Genomic DNA, 1,494 nt, shown 5'->3' on the forward strand with positions numbered 1-1,494 from the left:
GGGGGGGGGGGTGATTCATCAAGACTCCTTACAGTACTCTCCTCAGTTGAGAGAGAAGCATGATTGGAGACCAGCAGCGAAGGCCAGGGAGGGGGGATGGTGCCATCTAGTGGCCATAATCCCAATAATTCTCTTTCTTCAAAAGTAGAATCACACAAGCATAGTGGTGCACCATTTGTTGGACATTTTGGTCCATTGTGTCCTATGAATGCTACCTATGAGAATACAATAAATCCACTGCAGTGTGCACGAACTCCTGCTTCAAGAGTAGGGATGCACCAAGTCCAGGATTTCGATTTGGACGAATATTTGGGCTTTTTGACGGCGTTCGAACCTTTAGCTTCAGGAACACCCAGGTTATATTCACCCAGCTTAATGTTCTCCTGTCTGTCCGACGTCTGCCCACTGCTGGCCTGGAAAGACATGACAACACAAAAATGTGACTTCCAACAACACGAGTGCTGTATTTCAGTCAGTAGTGTAAACAACAGACAGTGTCAATACCTCACAGTAGAAGGAAAGGGCAGCGTTCAATAGCCACTCTGATGATAAAAGGGGATAAAACACCCGGAGAGTCATCACAGCACAAAACAGAAACTGGCGTGAGCCAAAATCTCGAAGAGTGACGCGAGTCATCAACATGCATTGACGCTATCGTCTGTTGATCATTTTTAGTGTTTGAACCAATCATCTTTCCCAAACCTGAACAGTCAGCTACACTGGTTGATGAAATGACGCAGGCGTTGATCCCCGGACGGCGTTCACTAGGGCCGTCCTCGACTAAAGAATTGTTGTTGACCAACACTTTCATGGTTTTGTCGACTAATCGATTCGTTGATTTAATCGACAGAGCTTTGAGAGGTGGTTGAGACTAGAAAAGCACAATTAACCATCTGTAGAAGGGAGTTTCTACACAATTAATCCTGCAAAAGCATCACTTTAAATCTTGTGTTCACCAGAAATGTGCTCATAGGTTTCTTCAGAATGTAAGGTAGCACTAACACGGACTAATTAGTGTGAAGGTAGTCCCAAGTTTACACTGGGGTTTTATCTGTTTTATGATTTTTATTTGAGGATACTGGTGTTTTATCTGTTTTACTGATTTTGTGTAAAGCACTTTGAGTTGCCCTGTTGCTGAAATGGGCTCTACAGATAAAGCTGCCTTGCCTTGCCTTTTACTCAGGACTCTGTGTTGTCCTCTGTCCCCAGCTGTACCGGGCCTCGGCTCTGTTTGAGACCATCCGCCACGAAGCCCAGCACAGCACGGATTACAAGCTCTCCCTGTTCGACCTGCAGACCTCCTGCTACCAGGCCCTCCAGCGGGTCCTTGTCAGCCTAGGTACGCCCACAGACACGTCACATACCCTCACTACTTCAGTTTTAGTGTGTGATACAGTATTAGAGACCACTAAGGTTTATATAAAAGAGACTACAGATACAGTATTAGAGGACCACTAAGGTCTATATAAAAGAGACTTCAGATACAGTATTAGG

At 45.2% G+C, this 1,494-nt stretch overlaps 1 protein-coding gene across 1 annotated transcript in view; it reads right to left on the reverse strand.

The window, feature by feature from the left end:
* The window catches only part of LOC117945069 (tetratricopeptide repeat protein 28-like), a 210,715-nt gene that overhangs the window by 21,424 nt on the left and 187,797 nt on the right, over window positions 1-1,494 (reverse strand). The window contains exons 18-19 of the mRNA XM_034872322.1: window positions 1,216-1,335; window positions 335-413 (exon numbers count right to left, since the gene is read on the reverse strand). Coding sequence (XP_034728213.1) covers window positions 335-413; window positions 1,216-1,335 — 199 coding nt within the window. The remainder of the gene's footprint in view (window positions 1-334; window positions 414-1,215; window positions 1,336-1,494) is intronic.

This window comes from Etheostoma cragini, chromosome 5 (assembly GCF_013103735.1).
Source record: "Etheostoma cragini isolate CJK2018 chromosome 5, CSU_Ecrag_1.0, whole genome shotgun sequence".
NCBI classification, from domain to species: Eukaryota; Metazoa; Chordata; class Actinopteri; order Perciformes; family Percidae; genus Etheostoma; species Etheostoma cragini.